The following is a 12,743-nucleotide window of genomic DNA, read 5'->3' as shown; positions in this document are numbered from 1 at the left end:
TGTTCTCAAGTCCTATCCATGTTGTTGCAAATGGTGCTATATCATCCTTTCTTATGGCTCAGTAGTATTCCATTTTGTATATGTACCACATCTTCTTTATCCAGTCCTCTATCGCAGGACACTTTGGTTGTTTACATGTTTTGGCCACTATGAATAATGCTGTAATGAATATAGGGGTACATATATCTTTGTGAATACATGGTTTTCAGGTTGTTGTGTTTCTTTGGTATACACCTAGGAGAGGGATTCCTGGGTCATATGGTAGTTTTAGTCTTACTTTTTTGATCAATCACCAGACTGCTTTCCATAGTGGTTGTGCCAGACTACATTCCCACCAGTAATGAATGAGGGTTCCCTTTTTTCTACAACCTCTGCAACACTTGCTATTACTTGTCTTGTTGATAATAACCATTCTAACAGGTGTGAGGTGGTATCTCATTGTAGTTTTGATTTGCATTGCCTTAATTGCTAGTGAGGTTGAACATCTTTTCATATATTTATTGGCTGTTTGTATGTCTTCTTGGGAGAGGTGTGCTTTCAGGACGTCAGCCCACTTTTTTGATTGGGTTGTTTTGTGTTGATTTTGAGTTCTTTATATATTTTGGAAATTAAACTTTTGTCAGAGCAACTGTTTGCAAATATCATCTCCATCTGGTTAACTGCCTCTTTGTTTTGATTTCAGTTTCTTTTGCCGTGCAGAAGCTTTTTAGTTTGATATGGTCCCATTCATTTATTTTTGTCTCTACTTCCTTTGCCTTTGGAGTCAAGTTCATACAATGTTCTCTACGACTAAGGTCCATAAGTTTGGTACCTATAGTTTCTTCTATGTAAATTATTGTTTCAGGTCTTATATTTAGGTCTTTGATCCATTTTGAGTTAATTTTTATACATGGAGACAAACTAATCCAGCTTCATTCATTTGCATGTGGTTTTCCAGTTTTCCCAACACCAATTATTGAAGAAACTATATTTAGTTCATTGTGTGTTTCTGGCTCCTTTGTTGAAATTTATAAAAAATGAAGTTACATATATAGTGTAGTTTTTTTTTTCTTTTGAGTACATGTCATCTTCACCTTCCTTTGCTAGTTCAGACCTTTTATGTTTTTATTGTCACAAATTATCCCTGTTTATACTGTAAGTTTTTGGTGATCTTATTCTTAGTATTGTGACCTTATGTTCTTTGTTTCAGGTAGAATAACCCCTTTGAGTATTTCCTGCAATGGAGGTTTTCTGGTGTTAAAATCCCTCAGCTTCTGTATGTCTGGGAACATCTTTATTTCTCCTTCATATACAAAGAATAATTTTGCTGGGTATATTATTCGTGGCTGGTAATTTCTCTTTCAAATGTTTGAATATTTGGTTCCACTCTCTTCTGGCTTGCAGATTTTCTGCTGAGAAGTTAGATGAAATTCTGATGCGTTTTTCTTTGCAGGTCACTTCCTTTTTTTCCCTGACTGCTTTGAGAATTTCTTCTTTGTCATCAATTTTTGACAGTTTCAATACCAAGTGCCTTGGAAAGGGCCTCTTTGGATTGAGGTAACTAGGTGTTCTTTTTTGTTTCTTGGATTCGAGGACCTAGTTTTTTCCATAGGTTTGGGAAGTTCTCATCCACTATTTGTTTGAATAGACTCTCTGTTCCCTGCTCCCTCTTCTTCCTCTGCAATGCCTATAATTCTAATATTGCTTTTTCTGATGAAGTCAGATAGTTCTCGTGGAACTCTTTCATTTTTCTTTATGCTCAGGTCTCTCTCTTCTTCCCTCTGCACCATTTTTAGGTGGCTATCTTCAATATCACTAATTCTTCTCTCCATCTTGTTGGCTCTGTTTTCTTTGCACAGTTCACTTTTTAATCTCTTTAATTGCATGCTTCATTTCCAGGGTTTCTGATTGTGTGTGTGTGTGTGTGTGTGTGTGTGTGTGTGTGTGTGTTTAAATATATTTTTATTGATTTCACAACGGAATGGAGAGAGAGATATAGAAACATCAATGATGAGAGTCATTGATTGGCTGCCTTCTGCATGCCCCACACTGGGGACTGAGCCCCACAACCTGGGCATGTGTCTCTTTTTCTTTTCTTTTCTTTTTTTTTATTATAGCACAACTTATATATTTCAAACGGACAACAAATTAGTATCACTTACAGTATCTTAAGATAAACTGCCTTTGAACAGGAGCTTCCTTTCCAGTACTCTGATGTCTACAAGACGTATCTAGAAAAGTTACTACTGTGGAAATTGAAGACTGCTTAAATCGAATGGGGGAAGGGTGGGCCTGTGGTTTTCTTTTTGATTAGTATCTGTAACACTGTCCTTTAGGTGGCTGAGGGAGTGACATATTTTCATTAGACATCATTAGGTGCCGAAGCTCATGCAGGACATGTTTGATACTATATGAACGATGCCATTTCTCTAGCACTAATATGGCCCTTGGGTCCACCACTCCATTAGAACTATAAACTCCATTCATATTAATTTTTGTTACAAATCTTACAACAGGGGGTACTTCAGGGTATTTAGGTCCACATTCTATTTTAAGGCTGTACATTCGGTTTTCATAAACTGTTCTTAGAGGTCCAATTATCATCCCTGTCCATCTTGTAAGTGTCATGTCTTCATCATCTTCTACACCCCAACTAATTGTGCAATCTCCTCCTCCTTTCTGGCCTTCTTCAAGTTCTTCCAATAGTCGAAAATTGCGAGGGACTTTTACTCCTGAGCCCATGCTGGCTGCCATCTTGCGTCGCTGTTGCTCAAAGACCGGCCTTCACTTGAAGTTTGACCGTTCTGTGGGTTGGACGTTTTTCTGGGCTCAAATCAAGGTATTGGCAGGGCTGTGATGTTTTCTGAAAGTTCTGAAAGCGAGACTATAACGGTTTGAGCTCCTCTTAGTTTCTGTTGCTCTCTGGGCATGTGTCTTGACCAGGAATCGAACCCTGACCTCCTGGTTCATAGGTTGATGCTCAACCACTGACCCATGCTGGCTGGGTATGATTGGTTCTTTTTTAAAGTTTCAATTTCATTGGTAAAATACTTGTTTTGTTCATTTTCTTTTTTCTGGGTGCATTTAATTGCCTGTATTTTCTCACATCTTGTTGAGTATTTTTAGAAATGCAATCTTGAAATCTGTCATTTATATCACATATTTCCATGTGTTCCAGTTGACTTACTGGGGATTTTCCATTTTCTTTCTGATCATCCTCATTACTGTGGCTATTCATGGTATTTGCGGTTTTCCTTTGCCTAGGCATTTATATACCAGCTTCCTTTGTAGAGGTCTTTCTACTATTTTCCAGTAGATGGTGCTGCATTACAAGATTTTTTAGTTCTGTGATCTCCTAGTCTTGACCTCCATGGCTTTCGTAAGACAGTACAGCCGTGCTGTTGGGGTGGGGTTGGTTTTGCACTCACTGTATTGGTGACCCCTGACCTCCATGGAAGTCCCACCTCAAGCTCCCCACCTGGGGATCTGTCACAGAGGGAAACAGCAGTTCTACTATAATTGTTCTTGGTTTACAGATAATATGCTCCTTGCACCAACTCCAAGGGCAACCAGAGGCGAGTTTGGGGAGTCCAACAACTGCCAGGGCTCTGTGGTTCTATTTCTTTGTCTGAAGCACCACAGTTTGCCCCAACTGTGGAGAACTGCATGGAAGAACCCTGTGCTCTATCAGGCATCTGCTGACTTAGACACTGTTCACCCTGCTGTACTGCCCCCCAATGTTCTCTGTTCCTCCCGGCTGAAGAAAGTGCCTCCCAGCGCTAGCTTCCTCCCTTCTCCACACCAGCTACAGGGCTATGTCTGTGGGCTGTGAACTTTTTCCTCCCTTCTCATCTCCCTGTTTATTCCTGGTTACCCATCTTTAGATGTTTCAATATAGGAGTTTCTCAGGCATGCCTCTGTATTGAGCAGAGACTTCTTTGTTGAATTATAGCTAGTTAACTTGTTGTAATTTCCTGATGTTTCATCATTATTAACTAGAGGCCCAGTGCACAAAATTCGTGCATGGGTAGAGTCCCTAAGCTTGGCTGGTAATCATGACCGATCGGGGCCTTCCAGCTGCTGGCCGGGGCCTTCCTTCCCCAGTTGCCAGCTGACGCCTTCCTTTGTTCTGAGCTACCTCCTGGTGGTCAGCGCACGTCATAGCGAGTGATTGAACTCTCAAGGGGACACTTTGCATATTAGCCTTTTATATATATAGAAGATTGATGTTAATAGCTGCGACTATCTATTGAATGTGCACTATGATTCAGGCATTATGCCTGACACTTTAATTATTTTATTTTATTTAATCTTTGAGATTAGCCCCATTTTATAAGTGATGGATGGGAAACTCAGAGAGGTTAGTATGGCATAATCTGAGGCTGAATAATCCAGATACCCAAACCAAATCTCTCCAGGATAAGCAATAGGGTATAGGACTATATTCTTTGCAGCACCGGTAAGAACTTAGTGGGGAGCAAAATGTGGCAATCATGGGACAGAAGAACTCATTCATTTGTTCAGTAAATAATTATTGAATGCCAACTACAGTGGGGCCTTGACTTACGAGTTTAATTCGTTCCGTGACGGAGCTCGTAACTCAAATTACTCGTATGTCAAATCAAAAAGTGAACGAGTGAGACACGTGATGCTGGGCTGATGCTATGGCATTCACTGTGACGTTCGCTGCACCAACTAACGGTGGGGTATCTGAAGCTGGCTCGTAACCCGAATTTTAGCTCGCACCTCAAAGCAAAAAATCAGCCGACAGATGGCTCATATCTCGAAAAACTCGTTAGCTGGGACACTCATAAGTCAAGGCCCCACTGTATAAGTCAGGCATTATTTTAGGTGGTAGGGAAACAACAGTGAATAAATACTAAATTTAGGTTTGCACATTATTGCTATTCTTGTATTTAGTTGGGGGGAAATGACATTCAAATGTAATATAGCTTATTAAAACAATACCTTCCTTAGAGTAAACTGACATAAATTTGTGCATTACTTTCCTTATTAGAGTTTCATTATTTTATACTATTTTGTAAAATACATATAACTTTTATTACCTCCTTGCTAGCTAATTTCAGTTTTAGAAATAATATTTCTGATTTTAAAAAAGCAAGCTGGCTCTTTCAAGAATCCAAGTGTCTCTTCTGGCTATTCATTAGATGGACAATAGCAATTGCCCTGACAACAAATTCCCTTTCTGGGCAAGCTTAACAGTTGCCACTTCATTAGGGGAAAGGTGATCCTTTCCCCATGCCTGTGCATTTCCTTTTCATCACACAGGACAGAATGCAGTTGGCACAATACAGGGTGGGGTGTTCTCTTAGCTTCAACTTCATTTAAATATATAAACATTGATTGAATTAACTCCTTTCCTTTATGGATATATAGTTTATCCCAATTTGTTCAAAAAAGGATTTTAAGATTTAAAATAACGAATTCCTATTATCTGTAAGCCACTTCGCTAGGTGCTACTATATAAAGATCACTGAGACCTAGCCCCTAATATCATGAGCTTATTGAACAGTAGGAAAATCAGTAAATGATAGAAAGTTTACATGAGTCACTGGAGGGGGGGCCTAGGAACTTAAATATTAAATATAAAATTATGTCTACCAAGGTCCAAAAAGCTTACAATCTTTAGAATTGGAAGTAACTTGTAAGCTGGAGACCATTTGTATTGAGTTTCTTCAGTTATTTTATCAGTAAATCAAACTTAATGCCAAGCAAAAAGATATTCTTATTTCTCTTTAATTAGACTTAAAATGGCAAATTTGAAGGATTTGACTTCTTGCCTAAAGAAGAAAGGAGAAAAAAACAGAGAACAGACAGTGCACTAAGAAAAAAACACTACAGGTCTGCTAAATATATTCCTTGAATGCTCCTCATCCCATCTCCTACACAATCACTAAATCAGTAAGTTAGGTCTACCAATGCTATCTCCTCTTCTAGACAGTGAGATACCTTACGGCAGAAACCAGTGTATCTTTCTGCAATAGTACACAGGTACACTGCAAATGGTGGGAGATCAATGTTCTACTCCAAATTAGTAGCCAATCTATAGCTCTGGATTCATGTGGCTGGTAGTCACCCCTTACTTCCCATTGCCTCACAGAATGAAACATTTCAAGAGGAAAATATGACCAAGGCTAGCAATGTCAGCAAGTACATTCATAAGCAGGATCCATGCCAATGACAGGATGGAATATTTAAATACCTGATTATTATGCAATCAAACATTAAGGACATTTATGAAAGATAGAATTTTTCTATACATGAGAAATAGTGTTCTTTTCTTAACAAACCTGTTTCAGGTGCCTCTTCAGTAGCTGCCTTAACATCAAAAATATTAAGTCTCTTTCCCTTAAATATACTTTTCCTAAAATTAAAGAAGAAAAAATAATTTATTCAACGAGTATTTATACACTGCCAATAAAAATTGTTTGAGAAAAAAATTTATATAAAGTATTCAATGTAGATATAAAAGTAATTCCACTGATAACACCAGACATTTTAATTAAACTGCCATATCTTTAAGACTAGTAACTAAAAATAGGAACAGATGAACTTGAATTTTTACATCATAATACAACAAAACAGTTAAAAGCCTAATTTCCAAAATACCTAATTGTAAAGATTAGCCTAATTTGCCATAACTTTTATTTGCTTCCTCTCATATTAATGTTTTAGAAATCTCAATGTTGTGGGAAACTATCAAAATATGCAAAATTAGAAGTTGTCATAGATGAATCTAGAACTTTGGTCAAGATGTCAAAGTAGGTTAACTCTGTGTTCACTTCCTCCTGAGACCATATCAAAATTACACAACTAACAAAAAAACGTACAACTAAATTATAGTACAACCACCCTTGAGAAACACCAGAAGACTAACAAAATAGAACTCCTATCACTAAGAATAAAAAGGAGTAGCCTCCATGATACTGATAGAAGAAGCGGAGATTTGAAAGGACTGGTCCCAAACTCACATGTGTCGGTTATAAATCGGGAGGGATAGCTCCAATGTAGAGGTCCTCCCTGAGGGTGAGGAGTCCCAGCCCAATACCGGGCATCCAGCCTAGACCAGTGGTCAGCAAACTGCAGCTCGCGAGCCACATGCGGCTCTTTGGCCCCTTGAGTGTGGCTCTTCCTAAGCCTTAGGAGTACCCTAATTAAGTTAATAACAATGTACCTGCCTATATAGTTTAAGTTTAAAAAATTAGGCTCTCAAAAGAAATTTCAATTGTTGTACTGTTGATATTTGGTTCTGTTGACTAATGAGTTTGCTGACCACTGGCCTAGACCATCAGTGGCAGGAATAGGAGTCCCCACAACATCTGGCTATGAGAATTAGCTTGGATTCTGCCCGGGTGAGAGGGAGGTCTGCTAGAGTTCCAGGCTTTCCTCATAAAGGGCTTATTCACTAAGGAACTCACTGACTTTGAACTACAGCATTGGGGTAGTTGCTCAAAGCACCAGGAACAAACAGGGAAGACTGAATTGTCTGGCTTCAGGGTGTAGGTTGGAGGAGCAGTTCTCTCCAGTACTAAAAGTGCTGGCAGGTGCCATTGTCCTTTTGCTGAGCCCTCCCCCTATCCAGCCTGCTAGTGCCATATCTGAGTCTCCATCAAACTTGTTCACCCTGGTAATTCCCTGAGAACCCACCCCACATAACTTGTGCACATGGCAGAACCTTTCAGTGGCTGTTATTCACAAGTGGCTGGCCTCAGCCCTCAATGTAGACTTACCTAAAATCTCTGAAAGGTTCCAATCAACCCCAAACAAGAAGTGGCCAGCCTCAGTGTGCCCTATATCTCTTGCTAAGTAGTCCCCAGCTGAGCACTATTGGCAGCTGGCTTCTGGCATTGGTTTGCAGCCTAGCCTCTCCCAGGCACCTCCAAACTCAGCAGAGGCAGCTACCAAACACTCACTTTGTAGGTCCTACCCAAGTGGCTTCAGGGTTGGGCACAGGTAGCAGCTGACTTAGGCCTGTAATGATACCTGCACCCCACCCCCAAGAGGCCCCAGAACCAACACACCAAGAGGCCAGCTTCAGACCACACCAGAGCACCACCCAATTAGTTCCACAAATGACATAGCAGGCATCAGAGCCCTGCTACAGCAAATCCCACTCTGTGGGGTCAGCCCCCAAACAACAGCTTGTCTGCTGTAGTCATGGCCAATCTTCACAACCAGTCAGTCTGAAGGTCAATCCCACCCACTCACTGATGTGCCATAGCAATCAAGACTTAACCACAACAAGAAGGTAAACACAACCCATACAAGGAACATTTCTGGAGCACCTGGTTCAGGTGATCAGGAAGGCTGTGCCACTGCGCCCCATAGGACACCTACCACATAAGGCTACCCTGCCAAGACTGGGAGATGGATCAGATCCACCTAATACATAGAAACAAACAGGGAGGCAGCCAAAATGAGGAGGCAAAGAAACATGTCTCAAATGAAAGAACAGATCAAATCTCCAGACAAAGAACTAAACAAAATGGAGGCAAGCAATCTACTAGATGCAGAGTTCAAAACACTGGTTATAAGGATGCTCAATGAACTTAGGGGAAGAGTAGATGAACTCAGTGAGAACTTACACAAAAAGATAGAAGTCATAAAAAAAGGACTTGTCAGAAATGAATACAAAAACAGAAATGAAGAATACATTAGATCAATGGTTCTCAACCTTCCTAATGCCGAGACCCTTTAATACAGTTCCTCATGTTGTGGTGACCCCCAACCATAAAATTATTTTCGTTGCTACTTCATAACTGTAATTTTGCTACTGTTATGAATCGTAATGTAAATATCTGATATGCAGGATGTATTTTCATTGTTACAAATTGGACATAATTAAAGCATAGTTATTAATCACAAAAACAATATGTAATTATATATGTGTTTTCCAATGGTCTTAGGCGACCCCTGTGAAAGGGTCATTCAACTCCCAAAGGGGTCGCGACCCACAGGTTGAGAACCGCTGCATTAGATGGAATCAATAGCAGATTACATGAAGCAGAGGATATCACTGGTTTGGAAGATAAGGTAGCAGAAAACACCCAATCAGAACAGCAAAAAGAACAAAGAAAAAGAGAAAATGAGAATAGTTTAAGGGACCTCTGGGACAACATAAAGCATAACAACATTTGCATCCAGAGGTACAAGAAGAGAAACATCGAAGGATTGAAAACCTATTTGAAGAAATAATGACTGAAAACTTCCCTATCCTGGCAAAGGAAATAGACATACAAGTCTAGGAAGTGAAGAGTCCCAAACAAAATGACCCCAAAGAGGCACCCCGCACACACAAAAATGTTGCTAAAGTCAGCAATTGTCTTAAAGGCAGAAAATATAGCCTGTTTTTTAAAATATGTATGTGTGCTTTTAAAATTGATTTTTAGAGAGAGAAGGGAGAGGGAGAAGAAAAAGAGATAGAGACATCAATGAAAGAGAAACAGATTGGCTTCCTCCTGCACACCCCCCTACTGAGGATTGAGCCCGCAACCCGGGCATGTGCCCTGACTGGGAATTGAACCAATGACCTCTTGGTGCATGGATTGATGCTCAACTACTGAGCCACACTGACCAGGCTACTTGTTTAATTAGAAATTATAATTATAAATGATTGCACAGATAAATCAAAACATTCCCACTTACAAAGCAATGGTTCTGGCCTGGCTGGTGTGGCTCAGTGGTTGAACATAAACCAATGAAACAGGAGGTCATGGTTTGATTCCCAGCCAGGGCACATGCCCGGGTTGCAGGCTCAATCCCCAATAGAGAGCATGAAGGAGGCAGTTGATTGATGATTCTCTCTCATCACTGATGTTTCTATCTCTCCCTTCCTCTTTCTGAAATAAATTTTAAAAAATTTAAAAAACAAAAACTAAACAATTGTTCTGTAATTTTAAAATAATAATGAACTTTCTTTACATAACTATTTTTAACTATTGAAATTAATGTCAGGTAACTTTTCATTGTATATTTTAATCAACTGCTGTATCCCTCAATTCACATTCATGTTTGAGTACATTTACTGGCAGATTAAAGCCAATTTATAAAGATAGGGTTAGCCTGGCTGGTATGGCTCAATGGTTGAGCATTGATCTAAGCACTGAGAGGTCATAGGTTCAATTCCTGGACAGGGCACATGCCTCCATTGCGGACTCAATCCCTAGTAGGGGATGTGCATGAGGCAGCTAATATATGTGTCTCTCATTAATGTTTCTATCTCTCTCTCTCTCCTTCTCATATTTTTTTAAAAGGTAGGGTTAATTTTTAAAATAATTTTGAATTATTTTCTGGATCAAATTACTTTTTTTCTACTAAATTCAACAGAAAAATGTAAAGTCCATATTAAAATTAGACAAGGTGATTTTACATCACATATTTCCCTCTAGCAAGTTCCCAAGTATTGTAAACATAGGCATCTGTGCTCCAGAACTATCCTCAGTGTCTTGCATTCTTCTCCCTACCAAGCATCCCTCAACCTCAAGTCAAGTGAACAGATTGATGGATTAAAGTAACTCACAGTAAAGAGGGAATGATTCAGCAAAGTATGGAATTTTATTTTTTTTTATTTTTTTTTTTTAATATATTTTATTGATTTTTTACAGAGAGGAAGGGAGAGAGAGATAGAGAGTTAGAAACATCGATGAGAAAGAAACATCGATCAGCTGCCTCCCACACATCTCCTACTGGGGATGTGCTCGCAACCCAAGTACATGCCCTTGACCGGAATCGAACCCGGGACCCTTCAGTCCGCAGGCCGACGCTCTACCCACTGAGCCAAACCGGTTTCGGCAAAGTATGGAATTTTAAAAGCACAATGTAGTAAAGAGGAAGGGAAGGAAACAGACAATTTGCTGTGCAACTACTAAATATGGTTTATACATGTTTCTTTCCTATTATTCAAGAAAGACATTAAGCCAGGCTTCACTTTCAGCATTTTATAGATGGAGAAACAAAACGATTTCCCCAGTCACAGAATTAGTGGCACAGTGCTAAAATTCTATGGCGGACTAGTGTGACTCTAAAGTCAATGCTCTGTGACTCACACCTCTCTGTCTCTAACTGAAAAAAAAATCAGAACAGCCTGGACTCTCAGTCTGTCCCAAGTCAGAGCAGGGTGAACAACTTGCTATCCCACCATTGCTTCCCCTTTTCTAGAATTCTTTAATCAGCTTTTTAACACAGTCATTACCTATACTAATAATAGAGAAATATGCAAATTGTCCAGGACACCGTCACAGTAACGACCAAACAGTAGGCTGATTGGGGCGACAAGGCCGGCAGGGGAGTGAGGGACGACCAAATGACTGAACAGCAGGCTGCATGGGGCATCCAGGCAGGCAGGGGGGTTAGTGAGGGACGACCAAATGACTGAACAGCAGGCTGCGTGGGGTGACCAGGCCGGCGGGGGGCAGTTGGGGGTGACCAGGCTGGCAGGGGAGCAGTTGGGGCCGAACAGGCTAGCAGGGGAGAGCGGCTGGGGGTGACCAGGTCGGCAGGGGAGGGCAGTTGGGGGCCATCAGGCCGGCAGGGGAGGGCAGTTGGGGGTGACCAGGTCTGCAGGGGAGGGCAGTTGGGGGCAATCAGGCCAGCAGGAGAGGGCAGCTGGGGGCAATCAGGCCAGCAGGAGAGGGCAGTTGGGGGCGATTGGGCTGGCAGAGGAGCAGTTAGGCATCAATCAGGCTGGCAGGGGAGTGGTTAGGGGGTGATCAGGCTGGCAGGCAGACGCAGTTAGGGGCAATCAGGCAGGCAGGCAGGCAGGCAGGCAGGCAGGCAAGTGGTTAGGAGCCAGAAGTCCCAGATTGTGAGAGGAATGTCTGACTGCCAGTTCAGGATCAGGCCTAAACCAGCAGTTGAACATCCCCCAAGGGGTCCCAGATTGGAGAGGGTGCAGGCCGGGCTTAGGGACACCCCCCCTCCCCGCTGCACAAATTTCACGCACCAGACCTCTAGTATGCACATAAATCCCTTTCCTACTTTTTTAGCTTCTCTCTGCTGCCTTCTAATTTTTAATGATAGCTAATACCATTAAAAATTAAACTATGGTATAGCATTCTGATGTAGTTGCATGGAATTATCTCAAAGACTGATTAAAAAAAAGATTCAATTTAAATATTCTTGAGGAATCTTAAGTAAAACTCTAATACACATCCTACTTTATTCAATAATATATCATAGCTGTAAAAATCACTTTAAATTAGTAATTCAAATATTCTTCCAAAGTCACTATAACCTTTTGAACTTCTTTTGTTAATTGCTGACCATCTTTTCTAATCTTCCTGTACAAATTAGTAATTTAACACTTGGAAGGAACTAACTCAAATTGCGGAGATTGTACTTAAAATCCATAATATATACATCAAAAACATTCCATTTGTGAGCCCATATGCTATAAAGTTCAGTTAGTTTTTGTCAGACCATGCTAAATATCTGGTTCCCCAACTATCATTTTATGGGCTTGTGAGAGAACAAAAGAAACCAGAAACTTTATGTAAATACAGATAGCTTTCTATAATAAAATATGTAAGACAGGGCTTAGCATCTCTAAGAACTGCAAATTTCTAAATTCAAATTACCACAAGTAATCTACCACTTTACGGTATTATAGGATCATCTTTTCTTTGACAGTGAGTTAATTCTCTAAGGTATGAAAAAAGATTATTATATAGAGATAAAAAGGGTGTATGAACATACATTATTAGGCATATATCAGAATGAAAAATAATGTTTCTCTCAAAATGTTC

General features: G+C 40.3%; 2 protein-coding genes across 3 annotated transcripts in view; both read right to left on the bottom strand.

Annotated features, from left to right (window-relative positions):
* The window catches only part of MRPS31 (mitochondrial ribosomal protein S31), a 49,402-nt gene that overhangs the window by 19,221 nt on the left and 17,438 nt on the right, over positions 1-12,743 (bottom strand). The window contains exon 5 of the mRNA XM_006083579.3: positions 6,291-6,364. Within this exon, the coding sequence (XP_006083641.1) occupies positions 6,291-6,364 (74 nt within the window). The remainder of the gene's footprint in view (positions 1-6,290; positions 6,365-12,743) is intronic.
* On the bottom strand, positions 2,166-2,733 carry LOC102424035 (ubiquitin-conjugating enzyme E2 variant 1-like). 2 transcript variants are annotated; one of them, XM_023748860.1, is made up of 2 exons: positions 2,564-2,733; positions 2,166-2,437 (listed from the first exon to the last, which is right to left on the bottom strand). In XM_023748860.1, the coding sequence occupies exons 1-2, from the start codon at positions 2,731-2,733 to the stop codon at positions 2,290-2,292; spliced, it is 318 nt and encodes a 105-aa protein (XP_023604628.1). In that variant the 3' UTR covers positions 2,166-2,289. The 2 variants fall into 2 exon arrangements, with proteins under 2 accessions (XP_023604628.1, XP_023604626.1); XM_023748858.1 differs by having other exon boundaries at positions 2,166-2,733.

Source organism: Myotis lucifugus, unplaced genomic scaffold, assembly GCF_000147115.1.
Source record: "Myotis lucifugus unplaced genomic scaffold, Myoluc2.0 scaffold_7, whole genome shotgun sequence".
Lineage (NCBI taxonomy): Eukaryota > Metazoa > Chordata > Mammalia > Chiroptera > Vespertilionidae > Myotis > Myotis lucifugus.
Note: the sequence above shows the minus strand (reverse complement) of the source record. Positions and strands in the feature narration are given on the sequence as shown.

What these genes read in the sequence shown, in the direction of transcription:
- LOC102424035 (XM_023748858.1), bottom strand. Translation starts at nt 2,733, where the DNA reads ATGGCAGCCAGCATGGGCTCAGGAGTAAAAGTCCCTCGCAATTTTCGA.